The sequence below is a fragment of the Acanthochromis polyacanthus genome, chromosome 8 (assembly GCF_021347895.1).
Source record: "Acanthochromis polyacanthus isolate Apoly-LR-REF ecotype Palm Island chromosome 8, KAUST_Apoly_ChrSc, whole genome shotgun sequence".
Taxonomy (NCBI): Eukaryota; Metazoa; Chordata; class Actinopteri; family Pomacentridae; genus Acanthochromis; species Acanthochromis polyacanthus.
The window spans coordinates 13,571,038-13,587,809 of NC_067120.1; the positions used below are offsets into that span (position 1 = coordinate 13,571,038).

The window sequence follows — 16,772 nt, forward strand, 5'->3', positions numbered from 1 at the left end:
TCTGTGTTCTGGTCACACTCTCTGATCGTTGTACTTTAAAACCACACTCATTTGCATTTAAGTCCCTAACAAACAAAAGGACTATTGCAAACATAGTTTTTTTAGGTTGTCCACATGCATTTATGAAGAGCTTTATGTTTTACTGCTAAACCATGAGATATAAAACAATTTTTTCCCTTCGATATACCAGTCCATTTATGTCTACTTTAATGTTTTATTTCCAGTTTTTCACCACTGCTCCCAGAAATGTTCTCCATCATTTGTTTTTTGAGTATCCCACATTCGTTTCTTACATATTGCTCCCATATGACACAACTGCTACCTCTCTTGAATATTCTTTGCAGTTGCAATCAACCCTGAGGGCACATGGATGAATATGGACATGATGCAGTCCTCCAGAATTAGCATTTTGCTCTTAAGCAACATGATGCATTTAAATGGCCGTCAGACGGCGGTGATGAGTTGGACTCATTTGAAATTTTCAAAAGGAAATCCTTGCAGAGAGTCCAATTATATTCAGACAGGATTTACCCTAAGTAGCTAAATCCAAAACTCATGGCCACCAGCGGCAAAGCATGACTGTCTGTCTCTGTGTATGATTTTGAAGCAGCTCTGTTTCCAGATGCAGATTTAAAACCTCACAGTAAGTTACAGCACAATTAGAGGACTGTGCGGAGCCTCGTGGCCTCTGGCGGCTTCTATTTGTTTTTCAGCTGATTGTTGATTAGCAGAGGTCAGTGTCATACATATAAATGAAATTAGCTTCGGTGCTGATAACTGATGAAATGATCTCTCTGATATGAATGATGAGATCTAAATAATTCTGTCTAATGAGCACGAAGTCATTGAGATTCAGTGTGAGACTGTGAGTCAGTCTGTGCAGCTGCCCACACATCCTGCAGGCCCTCGACCTCCTGCTCCCTCAGATCAGCGCTGTGAGGAAACCATCTGAAAGTCATCCAGTCCTGTCCAAACTACGGCCTGAAGCCTCCCCGTGCGCACACACAAACACAGCATAATACAATAGAGGATCAACAAGAACATCCCTTCCAACCCCAAACTAAATTATATTTGTTGTTACATGTGTTGCTGCATCTGCTTCCACCCTGCAGTACCCCGCTCTGCCTTGGCGAGCCCGTCAGTTTACTCTGTTAGTGTTTATGTTGTGAGACGCTGTATTTATTCAGGTGTGTGACTTAAGAAGAAGCTGAGAAAGTCGGCATGCCAAGAAGCCTCAAGCTGTCTCTGCTTGTATCCTTCGTTCAACACTGTGTTCGGGAGCGCAACAGTGTTTTATTCAAAGTGTTTCTCCGTCGAACCAAAGCCGAAACGAAAAAGCAAAACGTGCATTTGCTGTATTTCTCACACTTGTTCTAAAGTGCAATTGCAACATGTTTCCTCGCATTTGCACAACGTATTATGACAGTGTTGTGGTGCGGTGACCCCTCAGTGACCCAAGTGAAAACATGTTATCAACTGCTGTTGACTTTCACATGAAAGTCAGTGAGCAGAGAGAACAGCAGTTTCTGTTCAAGGTTTGCAAAATGAAACCCTGTTCAACAATATTTACAGAGGGATAAGACGTCTGAGGATAAAGATCTTTTCAAAGCTCCACTAATTAATACCGCAAATTAAAAATAGATTAGATTGTGTTTGTAATGTGAAAGGGGTCATTCAGTTCCCTTGAGCTCTGCTGAGGTTTTTAAGCGCATTGTCTTCTGGGGCTTTTATCCGTTGTGCAATTTTCAGCTGAAGCAAAGTTTTGATTCTGTCACATTACACGATACACACAGCTAGCATCAGACTGGTGAACATTGTGTAACTTTTAGCTGTTAAAGAGGTGGTGGAGACTCAAAATTGAGCTAAAAGGAGAGAAAATACTGAATTTGAAATAATCAAGTGGCCAGAAGAACATCTACAAATATATTCTAATGTTGCTCTGTATCTGCCTATGTCAAAACAGACAACTGGATGCAAACATATTTATCCATATCAACTTTTTGTAGTACTTACACTTGCTCTACTGCTCCTGTCTGACCCAAAACTCAATTATGGCTTCTTAAAATGCAACTCACAGTGTACAAGTAAGTAAATGCAATCTTACTGAGATATTTGAACAATTTTAGGTAATTATGGGAAGAACCAAATTAGAATCACGATGTAATTTCGCCAAAAACCCTGAAAATCAGCAACAAAACACTTCATTGCTGCGTGAAAACAAGGAACTAAACCATCTGATTAGTCGCCCTGCAACAGACTTCCCTGCTAACCTTTTAGGAGGCATTTTGACAGGAAACCCACACATTCAGCTACTAATATTAACAATTCCTACACTCTTACTACTGTGTATGCTGACGTGACTTACAGATACACTTTCACTATACTGTGACGAGTCCTATTTTAACACCTATTCCTGTTTCCCACTATTTTCAATGGCTCCCATTACACTACAGTACTCACATTTGTCCATGTTTTCGCTTCTGCCTCACAGCTACACCTGCTTTTCAGATTTCCTTGCTGATGTCTTCAGGTTTTTGTTTGCTTCCCTCTTCCTGACCTGTATCCTTGCACTGACAAAGCCTTTAAACCTGCTTTCATCCCGCTGCTGCTGCTGCAACCTGCTTGTTGATCTCAGCTGAGAAACTGAGAATGCCAAGTAGAAGCCACTGGCAGTTTGATCACACATTGTTCTATTTCCCTGGGTTCTGTTCAGCAACAAAGACACAACCCTCTGCAGCTCCACATACTGTATGGACTATGAATGCATAACAAAGGACAAGACCAGACATTTCCATCCCTGTGTTTACATCTCCCCCATATGTTTCCAGTTTGTGTGAGTATTGCTGATGTGCTGAGAGACATATCTGAGACCACCCTGGGATGATGTAATTATCCTACACAGGATATGCAGCAGAGGAGATCTTAGCCCAGGGGACCCTCCCTCCATGCAGTAATGTAATCACCTGACTGGAGTCATCATGGTGAGCCCTAAATACACTCTCACAGTCTGAGGATATGATAAATACGCATCAACCTCCAAATCTATTGCTTTCCTCATTCTCTTGTGTACTTTTTGGAACAGAAATATGAAACTTTTATTCTCTGGATTATGATAAATCGCTTTTTCTCACCACTTACAAGACAAATTGGAAGCTAAAATAACTGATGCAATTTATTTGACCTATTAATTTTGACCTATTAACTTGATTTAATGACTGTATTTTTGGCAAAATGTTTTGTTTTATTCAATCTTTATCACTGTTGAAGTCACATATGCACTAATGGGTCATAATTAGGTCACAACACTGATACTTCAGGCAGACGGTGATTCAAATGTTAGCCCCAAATCTGTCTTGTTTGAAGGGGCTGTAATGACTGACAAAAACTCTAAGTTTCCAGATTTTGTAATCTGAATGAAAAAGTAAAGATAAAAACATAAACTAATTTGTACAAAATATACAATTGATCACAAGTGATGGCAGATGTATTTCTAAGAACTAGACAACCGCTTAATAGGCGACTTAATTCATTCTAAAGTACTCTGCTGTTAATATAATTTACTGGAATATACTAAGTACATCAACTCAAGCACTGTCCTGTGAGTGTTTTCTTTCTTTTACTCTGCTACATCTCAGAGGGAAACACTGCATGTCTTACATTCGGACAGCTTGTGTTATGAAGATTTTTGTGCATCAAACATATGAAAGATTTATAAAATGCATTTTCTTGTAAATGATTCTACTGAACTTTTAACACAATGTTGTTAATTGATGAATTAATTAATAAATTGATAGTAAATTGGCAACTATTTTCATCGATTAGAGTAGTTATGACATTATTATCAGAATTTATGCAAACCAAACAATCAAATGATTTATGGATAAAACATATATATAATCAGCAGATTAATCAATTAAATGAAAATAATCCCTACTTGCAGTTGAAAATAGAACAGTAAAATTCTGCTATTACACTGATGCAAGAGTAATAATAATCTAATTATATATCATATGATAGTATACCAGCAACTTTGGGCCACTTTTCTGTACTTTTACTTTTCATAGGTCTTCTTTTAGTACATTTTTGAGATAATATTCACATTCTTTTACTAAATATTTTCATTGCTGGGATTGAACAGTGTGATATCAGTACTTCTACTTAAATAAAGGGTGTGAATTTTTTAAAGATGTGTTTGGATGAAAAAGACAAAAAATGATTTTGCACCTAAAGATCTAATTTTTTGCTGAGATCCTGCTTCAAAATAACGTGGTCTGAATATACAGATGAAAACTACATTTTAAATACGATACAATCTATAATCGTTTTGCGCTGTATTGACACTGGGTGTTACTGTGTGCTTCCAGTGTCCAGGGGCCTCCAGGGGCCCCTCTGACTTTAACTGGCAGTCTGCGCCTTTTAGGTGACGGCGGATCGTGTAACATGAGTCGGGATGAAAACTGCTGGCTGGATCCGGCTGCCAGTCCAGATGCTGCTCGCCAAAGAGAGAGAGGAGGTGCATGATGGATCCCGTCCCACTGCTGCTCATCTTAGTCGCATGTGTACCGCTGAGCCCAGCGGTCTACACCGGGCCCCTGCAGGCGGAGATCTCCAACGGAACCTTCCATCACTTCTTCGTCCCGGACGGAGACTATGAGGAGACGGAGGACCCGGAGCAGTGCCAGATGCTGTTCAAGTTCTCGGACGTGTTTCCTTGCGGAGCCTCCGAGGACACAGACTCGGTGGTGCGCGACGACTTCGTCATCACCAAGCTGCAGGCGGAGGACGCGGCGCGCCTTTTGGAGAGCATCGGCCGGACCGTTGCGCACGACCTGGACGGAGAGGACAGCTACGGGAAGTTCCTCCAGCGGGAGATCAGCCAGATCAGCGAGGCCTTCTCCAGCGTGGACAAGTCGCTGCTGGAGCTGGAGGTGAAGTTTAAGCAGAGTCAGGAGACGGAGCTGAAAGAGGAGCAGCAGCTGAACGGCTACGTAGTGAAACAAGTGAGCGACATCAGGGGCGCGCTGAGGGAAACCACCGACATCTCCCAGGGACTGAAGGACAAACACGAGCTGCTGTCCCTCATCATCCGCAGTCATGGGACCAGACTGAGCCGCCTGAAGACTGAGTATCTCAACGTGGGCTCTTAGTGGGCTTGTGGCAGCTTAATGTGAGATAGAGGAGCCTCCAATTTAAACAAGTGGAAAGTTCACTGTGGCTTATGAGTATCCTCCTTAAGTATCCCAAATCCTCTGATCTCCAGTTAGTCCCATTCTTTGGAGCTGTGTCACTGAAGGAGCTCAAACACAAATATCAACGCATTCCTCTGAGTCAGGAGGGAAAAAGGAAATGGGAGCATAAAGGAGCTCTGTGGTGCCACATCTGAGAGGAACTTTATACAGAAGAGATTCCAGAATTGAAATCTAAATGACCCATTTGTATGATTTAAACCATGATGTTTACAGTTTTAGGTTATTATAACTGATTAAATAAATATTGACTCCATATCCTTATTTTCTCTCTTCATTCTACTCTCTTTTCTTTTTCACACTTTCTCCTGAGACATATGTCCGGTGTCACACAGTGTTATAATGTAAAACCTCCTCCATCCTTTTAAGCCTGAGCTCTGCGTAAACAGCGACAACATTTACAATCTTCATCTTTGATTTTCAGCAGTGAGAAGTGACCCCGCTCCTCCTCGTCTGCCATGTCTTTACGTCACCGTGTTTGTTGTTGGCACTACAAGTGGCAGACTCGACTGTCCCTTGAAGTGGCCCTGGTTAATTGGCGTTTGAAGTCTGTCACTGCCTCCCACTTCCATCTGGAAGTCATCTACTCCAGTATGAAATATGTTTGTTCAAAGGCAGCGATTGTTGTCACTATCTGCTCTTTGGTCTGTCACAATCCATTGAGATCGCGTTTGATATGAAATGTTACTGCACTGAGATTCTCCGCTCTTTCAGATGATTGTGTTACTTAAAGTAGACCTATAATCGACCTGCAGCTTGTTTGTATCTCTGTCGAAGCGCTCCTCAGCTGCTGAATACAACATTGTGTTTCAGAGACTCTGTTTATGGGAGAAAAGTTGTTTTGAATTCTGAATAAGGCATTAACTTTGCCCACCGGGGTCACACACACAAACCAGTCGGTCAGGCTGTTTTAATTTGCTTTGCCTTGAATTTAATATTTTGAATTCCTCCAGTAGTAATCTGTCTATTTTCTGTCTTTAACTACCATTTAAAAGGCTCTTGTTCCAGCCAGCGTCTGCAACAACCACAAAGTAACTGCCATAAGCATGCCCACTTTTTTTTTTTTCCAGAGATAATGTCTCTGCAGATGTGAGGGAACCATGAGCGCAACTGGGTGTGATTTCCTCTGTCTGGTTTTCCTCACAGTCCAGCTTCCCCTGAGGGACCCCTTTTTAAAAACAGCTCTCTGTAGCTCAGCTCAGCACAGGCCAACCCCGTCAAAAACCCCGAGCGGCAGGAGCTCCATGTGCAGAGAAATCCTATATCTCTGCGAGGCTCTAAATTTCCAGGGGCGCTGCACAGGGCTCTCAGGAGTTGATTAAAATATTTGGTTAAAATTTCCACTGTTAAAGAAAAGGTAGAGCGAGTCGCAGAAGAAATCCACCCATCATACTTAATTTGTGTATTTTGGCTCAAGTCATTAAGTCCACCTATAGAAACGTGTTTTTTCTGCGGGTTGGACTGAGGTCCCTGATGCTTAGAAGCATGAAGGCCTGAGCCTGCTGTTAGAAGAATGTAATCTCCTCACTGACACATCTGAAGGACAAACAAAGAAAGGTCAGGAATGCAGAGGAGAGTTGACCTGAGAAAACTCTGACCCTTCAGCGCAACGACACCAGAACGACATGCCTCTGTACTGTTGTTGCAAGAAACACGAGAGCTGCTAAAGACTACATCTGCTACTAATCCTGCTGTTACTATCACTGCTGTGAATGCTATAGTACAACTACTACTAACAGTTTTACCATCTTTCAGCTGTACGGCTGATGCATTTTCATTCAGGAGCTGCTGTTTAAGGAAAACACAGACTCTGGTCATAGTTCAACTCCATGACAACTAAGCTATTAGAGGAGCTGCATGTCAAGTGGGAAAATTCCAACTGAGCAAAGTCTGTCTTCTAATGAAGGATGTGAGATGTTGTTAACAAGCTGACCTACAGTGAAGATTCGTTGGTCAAGCTGCTCTTTTAGAGGCCAAAAAAACCTTTTATGCTCAAGTATAGATTGAATTTAAATGAAGAAACATTATTGACATGAGAAAACAACATCATCTAATATTCATTCAGACACTGAGAAGAACTGTAACACAAGTAGCCATACAAGAGTGTAAAAATACTACAAGTAAAGCCCTGAATTTTCAATTTTACATTTGTACAAGTAGTATTGATATCAATTACCTTCATATTTTATGTAGCTTATTTTTAAATTGATGGATTATCTTTGGTTTTGTTTGTTTGGTTTTACTGTAACAACTTTGTATACTGCTGGTTTCCTTAATCTATAATATACCATCACAATTTCTTGGTTAATTAGTTTTTCTTAATCTATATTAATTATAATATCGTGAAGAATAAGACAGCATTAAGTAGAAATACTTAAGCAAAGTACCCTCTAATTGTACTTAAGTGCAAACCTTTAGTAAATGTATCAAATTTTATTCATACTATTGAACAAAAGTATGAACGCTGTATGAAAAACTATCTTCTACTGTTTAAATTTAATTTCTGTTGTTGTAGTTAGAAATTAAATGTATCCAGTTGTGTAGAAAAGGTGTTTGAGCTTTTCATTTGTGGCAAATTCAACCACTAAATTAATCCACACCTTAGTAAGGAGGGGCCTTAAAGCACAATGATCAGATGAGGTGACCAGCACACAGATTGTCTTTTGACCAGCATTTAAAAAAGGCCGCAGGTTTATTTAAATGGCTCAGCGGCACATATGACAAGAGAAAACTGAGCTGCTGGGACGCTGGATGCTGCATGTCACTCAGGGCTATAACCAGGCACTTAAACGTCCACAACTCCCATCATTTGTCATCTGGGAAATACTTTCAGACAGCGTAATATGACAGACAATCTGCCACATGATGCTCTGGATAAACGTGTCTACGACATGATCCTGTCCCAAAAAAATGTCCTCCAACCTCGCCAAGCCCTTCAGGTAGAGTGAGACAGCATTTCAAAAGCAGCAGCGTCAACGTTTTCCAACACAGTGCGTACTTGGTTGTAGGGATTTTACTGTGTTGGAGGAACAAATACTTGCCTTTATGTTAAAGTTCAGTATACACATGTGCACTTCTTTACTTTACTACAAATGCCAGAGCCATAAATAGCCACTGTGCAGGCTGTGGTTTTACATGCAAACATAGTCTGAGGTCATGCAATTTAATGCACTTATAGACTATAAACTGTCCAGGAGTATGTGCAGTAGTTAGACCACCTATAATAATAAATGGCTTTTTAATGATGTGGCCACATATAGGAATTGTAGGTTTTCTGTCTTTAAACACACACTGCTTTGTATCACCGTTACCAGAATGTAAAAGCAGCCAATGAGCTTTGATATGTCAACACATTTTACTGCAAATAAGTTTTGTTTGCTAGATTTTTCCACAGTGGAATTGTTAAGGAAAACTCAATGACAATGAATTACTGCTGCCGTAATATACTAACAGAATAGAACTGTTTAATCTCAAATAAGCTCATCTTTCACCTTGTCATAAAGTGCAGATAATTTAATAAGCAAATGCATTGTCTGCTTTATAATACACAGCAAATCATATTATGATCTAATGTCTGCTTATGAAAACACCGTCTCCGGTTCGGTCTTAACCATCAGCAGGGATTTCTTCCAGGACTTCGTCTGCATGTAATAACTCTATGAAGATAATAAACACAATCTGAGTAATACAAAGAACAGTGGAGGTGCAAAGGAGCAGAGAAATCGCAGGAAATGAGCGAAGCCAGCGTCTGAATTAGATGTCAGGAAGATTTAAATTCTCATAAACGCTGTGGCAAACTAATTACAGCTCACAGTGGCCGCTGTGTATGTTGTTAATGGAACAGAACTCTTCAGTGCAATCAATCAGGCAGAAGTGTGCAGCTGTCAGCAGTTTTTAAGTTCGCGATCAGAGAGAGTTATCTGGATTTTATTTCTGATTTTGTGTCATTGATGCTTTTAAAGGGGATTTTATTTCGCTATAACACCCGGCATAAAATGACTTCACTCTTTGTGTTCCATTTTATTTGGACTGACTTATTTTTGTCCGTTTTGTCGCTCACTTTTGGTCACTGACTCATGCTTTGGCCACTCACATTAGCAAATATAAGTGTTTAGAAGTGGTTTGCATAAAGCGGCGGCCTGCACACAGCTCCTCGTAACACAACAGAGCTATATCCAGCCACTGGTTTTAAAATAATGCTGTAAAACTTTGGACACCATACTGAGTGCGTTACACAGAGGGGAAAATACAGTTTTGCATGGCTGTTTTATTTCTCAAAAATATTTTGATGGGGGTAAGACCTCAAGAACAACAAAACATTTCCCTCAAACACAGTCTGGTCTTAATGCTCATATTTTTCCTTGAATAAACACAAATGCATCTGCATACATACAATTCAAAAAGTACATGTACATATCTTGTTTTGAACGGGTACATAATGATACACAGTTGCCCTTTTTCAAATCTGACGGTACACATCCATAGTTTGATCTTCAATACAGACTTCAAAGTTGTCCTATTGATCTTCTGCCAGTGTTTGTCTTTTTCTTGTTGTTTTTTTTTCTTTCTCAAACTAGCAGATTTTACAGGAAGAAATTATTATATTCTCCTCTTGAAGAGCAAGCAATGACACTGAAGAGTTCATTCATAAAGAGGGACGAGGGAGAAAAAAAGCACCAGAGGAACTGAAAATCGTCTTCAGTCAAATCTCACTTCTTCATCATTTTCATGTGAGTGAGAGCCAGTGTTCTGTGCTTTCTTTGTGCCGAGCTGTGTAAAGGCTCTCCATCCATCCATCCATCCATCCATCCATCCATCCATCCATCCATCTCTTTCTCTCTCTCTGCTCTGAGTCCCTGCATGGGTAAAACTGTCTCTGGAACAGGGCTCGTCACTGTTTCAGGATGAGACAGGTGTCTGTTAGATGTGTCACACACAGCCGTTCTCCTGTCTGGGCTTGTGCACCACCGGGGTCTGTGGTGGGTACAGGGAGGGGGCCAGTGTGCACAGGAAGCCGGCCAGCAGAGTGAGGCCCAGTCCGCCCCACGCACAGAACATGGACCAGCCGTAGCCGTGGCTGATGTCCTCCGGGATCCCGAACATGTAGCGAGGATAGCGGGACAGTTCAAAGTTGATCCCAGCCACACACGTGCAGAGGGAGATTATGCAGCATGTCCCTGCCAGAGAGCCAGAGCACAGCCAGTGAGGCACAAACCCATTTTCATTCCCTGGTGATGCATCATTACAGCAGCTGTGATTAACGCGGACCACACCGCCCCCCTGTGGCCAGTCGGGGCAGCGCTCCTTTACGTAAAAGTGCATCTTACCTCCCATGAGGAAGAGAAGTCCGGCGACATACTGCATCAGATCATGCTCCTGACAGCAGCCCAGCACTCCAATGATCCATCCGAACAGGATGATGGATATGGCCATGCCTATGAAGCTGGCAGTCATCCTCTGCAGGTCTGCAAGAAGGCGCACAGACACAAGCGTTATATTAGCTGGGGCCCTGCCTGGTTTCTCTACATTAATTCATCAGATGGGAAGAGAGAGAAAGAACTGGCAACTCACGGAGTGCGTGCCACTCATCCTGCCTTATTGTCTTGGTCAGATTGATTGGCAGGTTTCTGGGGAGCGCTGATGAGGAGTAGTAGTATTTTATTGGTGTGCAGCGCGGAACCAATCCTGTGGATGTAAACAACACAAAAGAGGATGTCTCACGTTAGCTCCCAGATTAGATGGGAGAGGATATCACAACGCTCTCTGCTGCCACCCCCTCCCAAAAAACAAAAAACAAAAAAAAGGCACCCAAAATCCCCCTCCTTTCCTTTCCTCTCCTTTCCTCTCCACCCACCCATCCACCCACACCATTGTGGAGTAGCTTATTGTACGTATCTCGAGGCTTCTGTTACTACAGCTCGCCCTTTAGAGCTGGGAGAGAAAGAAAAAACACACACAGCACGTCGATTGCCTTGTAACTGTACTCCGTGTTATACTGCGTAGGCCTTCAGGGTCTGTGCGCAGCATCAGCACCTTGGGTAGCGCATTCGTGCACAAAGTATTTACTGACAGCGCCTCACACACACACACACACACACACACACACACACACACACACAGGAAAAGAAAAAAAATCCAAAACAAACACATTAGAACACGAACCTTTAAAGATCAAATCCTCCGTCTCCAAGTCAAATCCCTCCCGGTGGCACTTTCTCCACAGTCCGGTGATGGTGGAGTTGTACTGCCGACTGCAGAGGGACTCCATGGCCGGGGCAGGATCCAAGAAGTGCCGCTTAGCCCGCAGCAGCATCCCGCCGCCGCCGGAGCCTTTCCGCTCCGCGCTCTGCTCTTTGGGCAGCATGCGGAGCGGCAGGTTGTTGTTGGAGATGTAGATGTAGCCGGGGTCGTTTCTTTTGTTTGAGTAATTCTTGCAGCGCTGCCGGTGCCTCCTGGCGTCCGTCTCGTACCAGTTGTCAGTGCTGATCGCCACCGCTATCAGTCCCAACGCGCAAAACGCCAAAAACAGACCCGCCACGGTTAAAGTCCTCATAGCAGCCATGTTCCATGCGTCTGTCGGCTCGGTGCCGTGATATTTCCACGGGACAGCAGGACTCCGATCCTGGCTGCTGCTGCTGTTGCTGCTGCTGCTGATGCTGCTGTCAGTGTCTGAGGTGTGGAGGAAATTCAGCAACACAGAGGAATCTGAAATGCGGATAAATCACCGAAGCCCTCATTTCTTTGATTTGTCAACCATCTTCGAACAGAGCCAAATTCTCCGGGGGGGAAGGATCAATAAATTTGGGCCTCGATGAGCTATTTTGGTTGTCTCCTCTAATGCCTCTGAACTCAGTCTAGCCTAGATACTGGTCAATCCAACATCTCTGCCCAGTAGATGGAGACAGAGCAAATATTTGGAGCCCCAGAGCTGCACTTTACGCACTGTAGGAAAAGACTGCTGGAGTCTGCAAAAGTCAGACAAGAGGAATACCCTGCATTTGTTTTTCTCTGTGTGTGTTTTGGTTTTTTAATTGAGCCTCTCTAGTATCGCCTCATCTGCTGTAGTCTAAAGGGATAAGTTAAGAAGCACCATAATAAAAAGGGCCTCAGTTTTTCTCTGTGTTTGAGGAAACACTTGCATCACATCCAGCACATTGCTTCTGGTAAATTTCCATCCCAAGAGTCAAACACATGGAAAATATTGCAGAACACTGCTTGGTTTAGTGCATTATTTTGAGAGCAGGTGTAAAAGTGTATACATAATCAAAAAAAGTCAAAGGTGGTTATAATAATATCTGTCTCACAGTGTGTCTACAATTCTACAGTTTATTTAGCAGATGCTTTTATTCAAAGCAACGTACATGTGAGAGTAGAAACAACACAAGCAAGGATCTAATTAGGAGAAAACAACCTGGATAAGAACCATAAAACAACTTCAAGTGTGATACTAGGACCGTGGTGTCTACAGGCAGTGCAGAATAGGATTTTTTATTTATTTTTTATTTTTTTGCAGTTTGTCGAGTACAAAGGTGTTCAGTGAAGATCTGGTTTTTAGTCTTTTCATAAAGACTGAGAGGGACTCGGCAGATGGAGACACAGTTTGGTAACTCGTTCCACCACCGGGGAACCACAGAGGAGAAGAGTCTAGCTGTCGATCTGGGTTTATTGCACAACTTTGCACAAACAGGCTGCACAGTGGCTCCATCCATGTCAGTCGTGTTTTCACTGGTTTTATTCTCATAATCAGAACTTCCTCATTGAAAACCATAATTCCAAACTAAAAGAGGAACAAAGCCAGTTCCAAACTTCACTTTTGGTTTCAGCCCGTGTGCAGCAACTAGAAAAAAATCCTACATGAAGCTGTTGTGATTGAAAATGTGATGTGTGAGAACACTGGTAGAGTTTTAACTGAATTGCTGGTGATTTTATAATAGATTTTACATTGTGTTAGGAAGGAGTGAAGGATTAAAGTCACTCAAATCGCACCACAGCATCACGTGGACTGATGAGAGTTGAAGCACAAAAGGGCTCAATGTTTCATATGTGTGATAACCGTCCACGCTCAGTCCATCTATATTTTCTTTTTGAGACTTTCTACACAAATATCTGTAGATATTTTATGTATAACTTAAAGTGTAGACTAAAACAAAGCCATATTTTCCTGTATGATTTAGAGACATGCATTTATGTATGACGCTCGCTCGGCCATCAGGAACCAGTTGATCACACCAATCTGACATGTGAATGATGTGAATGTCGCCTGCATATAGTCCAGCTTATTTCTCACTTTCAGTTCCCTTTGTGTTTTGAAGTCAGCGCTCGGCAACGTTGCGTGTTTTTCAGTGAAGAAATAGGAAAAAGTTCGATTTTGTCACAAGCTTCAAGAACCACGAAGCTCATGCTGCCTTGTTTACATGATGGACGGATTCGTCATATCACCTGTAAGTTATTCGTTTCAGATTTTAACACAACCAATGAAGTTTTTGAGTATAGTTTGTTAGAGAGAATAGGCTATTTGACAAATTAATCTGTGTGAGTTACTAGAAGTTATATCTAGTGACATTTAAATGTTGTTCTTGTGGACAAGGTGGAACTTTAGGACATTGGGATTTTCATTTATTGACTATGTAGATACGAGAAGAGGAGTTTTGCTTGTGTTTAATAAGAATCACTAAGTAAATCTATTCTCGTAGTCTATTTGTTAGTTTATTATATTGATTTTTCTGTCTTTATATTCTTCTGAAAGCTTTTTAAATTCTAGAGTTAAGAACTAAAGGTCATATTTGACTTAGTTTTGCCCGGACAGAGAGATTCAGACCTTGAATTTTTCCCCTTCAAAGGCTTCAGAGGAAATTATTCCAGGCGAGCCAGAGAATTATCGCCCTCCGGTAGAGCTGTACCCCTACCTCAGTACTGTGGGGGAGATTTATGAAGGTGAGGAGACTGGATGTACCCACTATATAAAATAAAAATCCTTACACAGCCAGGTGCTTAAACTTACATAACTTTCCAGACCATAGATGGACCTTCCACTCTGAGCGAGTCCAGGCGTCAGACTTTGAGAATTCCCCGGTGAATCACCTCACAGAGCTGCAGGCTGTGTCTCCTCAGCAGCTCATACAGCCCTACAGATACAGCAGCGAGTCTCTGCCTCTTCACCTGGACCCTCCACTCGTCCCTCTGTCGGTGTCGCCACAAGTAAGTCTACAGATGGAAGATTATGAGAGTGAAAAGTCACAGCGCCTGCATATATGACTGGAAATATAACAGTCCTGACATGAAAGATCGATATGATTACATCCTCTCATTATTAAATTCCATACAGTGTCTGTTTTGGCTGTCATTTTATTAATAGCAGGCAACAGTGATGCTTTGCAGTGACATTATATCAACTGTTACTACAGCAGTGATTCACATAAGTCTGTTTGCTCACGGAGAGATGACACATTTGCTCAGTGCAAGTGTAAGGATCTCAAGCATGAAAGGCCACTCACAGGAAAAAACTAAATCTGGGCTGATTCTCATCACGTTTGGGCACACTTGGCACTAATGTGACACAGCCTCTTTTCACATTTTAGGAGAACTTCACTTGACATGGAATTTAAATGTTAATTAGGGCTGTTGGTAATGGTTATTTTCATTAACGTTGTCTATTCTATTAATCCTTTAGCTCATGCACTGATAGAAAATTATGAACAATGCCCAACAAGATATTCCAGAGCCCAAGTAGCATCGTTAAATAAAATCAGCAAATATTCGCAATTAAGAAGCTGAAATCTGAGAGTTTGGAGTAAATGTTCAATTTAAATTGTGTTTCATTTATAGAGCACCAATTCATTACAGACGCAATCTGAGGTCAAGACCTTACAATATTACATTATAGACGGAAGCCCAACAAATCCAACGAGTCTCTGTGAGCAGCTCTTTTGTGGATATGTGAGCTCCAGAATTTAATACTGTGATGTGTGTCTGTAGAATCAATCTGCTGCTGCCTCCAAAATGAAAACACACTATTTTCAGGAATCATTCAAAGAAAACATTACGGATTTAGAGCTTTTATAATGTCCTTTTTTATATAAATGCAATTTAATCTCCACAAATACAGAACACAATGTGGACAGTCTGGAATATTTTCACTGAAATGTCATCTGCACCACGTGGTACTGCTGAGCACTGAATTCTATTTTGGCCGAGCAACTTCCTCTTTTGGTACAATGGCAGTGTTTAAAATGTCAGACGGTGAATAATTGCAAAACAGAACATTGCAGCCCGCTGCCTTCTTTGTGTAATCTCCAACTATTTATATTTCCCCTAAAGATCCAGTATTTCAACTACCCATACCAGGCCTCGTCCTCACCTGGACAGTACTACTCAGAGGAGGACAGAAGAGGAATCAGTCCTCCACTGGAGGTATCAGAGGGGGAGGAAGAATTTGAGGACCGCAGTCATTCTTCCTTCAGGAAAGACACTAGTGAGTATTTGACACAAAAAATGCACTGATGTTAATACTGAAGTCTTCGTAAACTGACAGAAATTGCTTCAACAAATATCATATCTTCCAGACAATAAGAGGAAAATCCGCCTGTACCAGTTTCTCCTGGACTTGCTAAGAAACGGCGATATGAGCGACAGCATCTGGTGGGTGGACCAGGACAAGGGCATCTTCCAGTTCTCCACAAAACACAAAGAAGCTCTGGCAAGCCACTGGGGATTTCAGAAAGGAAACCGCAAAAAAATGACGTACCAAAAAATGGCTCGAGCTCTGAGGAACTATGGTAAAACTGGAGAGATCAAAAAAGTAAAGAAGAAGCTGACCTATCAGTTCAGTGAGGAAGTGCTGAGGAACCTGTATTTATGTCAGTATCCTCACTGATGAGCGAACACAGGCTGTCTTTTATCACGCTGAAATCACGAAAATAACCCAAATTCTGTTTTGCCTGTACAATTGTAATTTCACCTTGTTTTACTTCCAAGTTTCGATACATATTTATTTGTAAGGCCAGTGTGTTTCCTCTTGCAAAATTCTATATAAACGGCTTCATTTCAAAATCAACTAAGCTTGTCTGTGTTTGTGTACGAGAATTGAGGAATGATTAAAGATCAGACGCTGCCAAACCCCCCACATGATCTGTGATATTTTGAGAGGTAGAGCAAAGCAAAACAGCAACAACTTAATATTTGATTAATTTCAAGTCCTGATAATATCAACCTCAATCACATCTTTTATTATGAATACCGACTGTTCAGAATCAGTGTCTTGAGTAACTTTTGTCTGCCAGTGAATGCAGTGACACATCATTGTACAAACCAGAAACAAACAAACAAGAAAAATTACACCAGTTGGAATTCAGACAAAAACATTTGCCATGTAATCCAGGTAATTGTCCCTTATGGTAGTGAAATTTGGGGTCCACTCAGTCATCAAGACGACAGTAGATGGGACAAGCGTGCAGAATTCTGTGGGTCCATATTAAATCCAAAGAAAAACACAATCGAATGCATGTAGGGCATAACTGAGCCATTACC

General features: G+C 41.7%; 3 protein-coding genes across 3 annotated transcripts; 2 read left to right on the forward strand and 1 right to left on the reverse strand.

Moving 5' to 3' along the window:
* Positions 1–4,430: 4,430 nt before the first annotated feature.
* On the forward strand, positions 4,431–5,502 carry fibina (fin bud initiation factor a). The gene has a single exon (XM_022192888.2). The coding sequence runs from the start codon at positions 4,518–4,520 to the stop codon at positions 5,145–5,147; it is 630 nt and encodes a 209-aa protein (XP_022048580.1). The 5' UTR covers positions 4,431–4,517; the 3' UTR covers positions 5,148–5,502.
* Positions 5,503–9,493: 3,991 nt separating this feature from the next.
* Positions 9,494–12,152, reverse strand: tmem276a (transmembrane protein 276a). The gene is made up of 4 exons (XM_022192889.2): positions 11,409–12,152; positions 10,818–10,931; positions 10,574–10,711; positions 9,494–10,423 (listed from the first exon to the last, which is right to left on the reverse strand). The coding sequence occupies exons 1-4, from the start codon at positions 11,806–11,808 to the stop codon at positions 10,176–10,178; spliced, it is 900 nt and encodes a 299-aa protein (XP_022048581.1). The 5' UTR covers positions 11,809–12,152; the 3' UTR covers positions 9,494–10,175.
* Positions 12,153–13,519: 1,367 nt separating this feature from the next.
* On the forward strand, positions 13,520–16,299 carry spi1a (Spi-1 proto-oncogene a). Its single transcript, XM_022192860.2, has 5 exons — positions 13,520–13,687; positions 14,087–14,180; positions 14,260–14,444; positions 15,564–15,717; positions 15,809–16,299. The coding sequence occupies exons 1-5, from the start codon at positions 13,661–13,663 to the stop codon at positions 16,117–16,119; spliced, it is 771 nt and encodes a 256-aa protein (XP_022048552.2). The 5' UTR covers positions 13,520–13,660; the 3' UTR covers positions 16,120–16,299.
* The last annotated feature ends 473 nt before the right edge of the window (positions 16,300–16,772 follow it).